The sequence below is a fragment of the Triticum dicoccoides genome, chromosome 3B, assembly GCF_002162155.2.
Source record: "Triticum dicoccoides isolate Atlit2015 ecotype Zavitan chromosome 3B, WEW_v2.0, whole genome shotgun sequence".
Taxonomy (NCBI): Eukaryota; Viridiplantae; Streptophyta; class Magnoliopsida; order Poales; family Poaceae; genus Triticum; species Triticum dicoccoides.
In genome coordinates, this window is record NC_041385.1 from 187,023,669 (window position 1) to 187,024,883 (window position 1,215).

General features: G+C 38.8%; 1 protein-coding gene across 3 annotated transcripts in view; it reads right to left on the bottom strand.

Annotated features, from left to right (window-relative positions):
* Positions 1–1,215, bottom strand: part of LOC119275465 — a 7,343-nt gene that overhangs the window by 5,070 nt on the left and 1,058 nt on the right. For 2 of the 3 annotated variants that reach the window (XM_037556315.1, XM_037556314.1), the window contains exon 2: positions 376–446. The exons of the other annotated variant lie outside the window; for it this stretch is intronic. In XM_037556315.1, coding sequence (XP_037412212.1) covers positions 376–390 — 15 coding nt within the window. In that variant the 5' untranslated portion in view covers positions 391–446. The remainder of the gene's footprint in view (positions 1–375; positions 447–1,215) is intronic. 3 annotated transcript variants of the gene reach the window in all.

Below are 1,215 nucleotides of genomic sequence, written 5' to 3' on the forward strand. Positions count from 1 at the left end.
ACCTCCTGCCATGCCCCGTAACAGTCAATTATGAGTGGTAATAAGAAGAAGAAGAAGAAAAAGTTGTCTTGGCATTGAGGAACAATTCTCTCACAAATATTATGTGTTAATGTTTGATCCTATATTCACCACATTACTATAGAAGGGACGTCCCTATAGAAGTACTTTGTTAGCAGTTACCAAGAAAGCTGTAGCAAAACTCTGGTTCATGTGCAATTCATAATGTATAGTCATCTCACTCTCTAGTGTGGTGAACAAAAATTCTATGCACTTTCACCATCTGGTTAGACCAACCAGAAGTAATTTTACGCTGAGAGGTAAAGATAATTACGAATGGGATTTTCAGTGAAAACTGATAATAGCAAGCAAATTCACCTGAGAATCCTTCATTGCAGCTTATCTGCTTATCACATAAGAAATAGCTAAATCCAGGATCAATGCTTATCCTGATAGGAAAATTATACCAAGGGTTATGCTAGAATGCATTACGAAACGTTGTCACGTTTAACAATAGAAACTCGAAAATAAACATCAAACCATTGCAGTGCACCTTAAAATAGCCTTGCTGGAAACTGCCATATCAGCTTTCCAATTTATTTCATTCTAGACTAGGAAGCTAATGAGCTTCAAACTTTTGGTCAAATGATGCAAAAAAGGAAGAAAAAAAGTGCAGTGACATGATAGAGAGAACGAAGTATGAGGGTCCTTTTATGGTATAAGGAAACGAGTAGTGCTGCTATTCTACTGCAAGTATGGCATTGTGGCATTCATAAGATGAAACGATACTGGCACTTCAATCAAATTGATCATAACATCAATCGGGGAAAGGTGGAAACTAGATGGTGCTTAAATAAGAACTTGTTGCAGGTTTCATAAAAAATGAATTTGCATAAGCATCTACCAAAATATTGTGTGCTTTCTTTTGAAAGAATAAGGAAATGTGTAATGTGGGTTTTAAACTACTAAAAGGGCAGCCCGGTGTACGTAGCTCCCGCTTGACCCCGTGACTTGAACCCGTGACCTCATGGTCACAAGGCAACAGCTTTACCGCTGCGCCGAGGCTCCCCTTCGTAGGTTTTAAATTACTGATAATATCAATTGTCGTTAAAAAAGAGGTTTGATATTACTTAATGGCATGGAACAGGAAGCAGTAGCATCCCCAAGAAGTGTCATTTCATACGCTGAAAGACATCACTGAACCCCCCCCACCCCCCC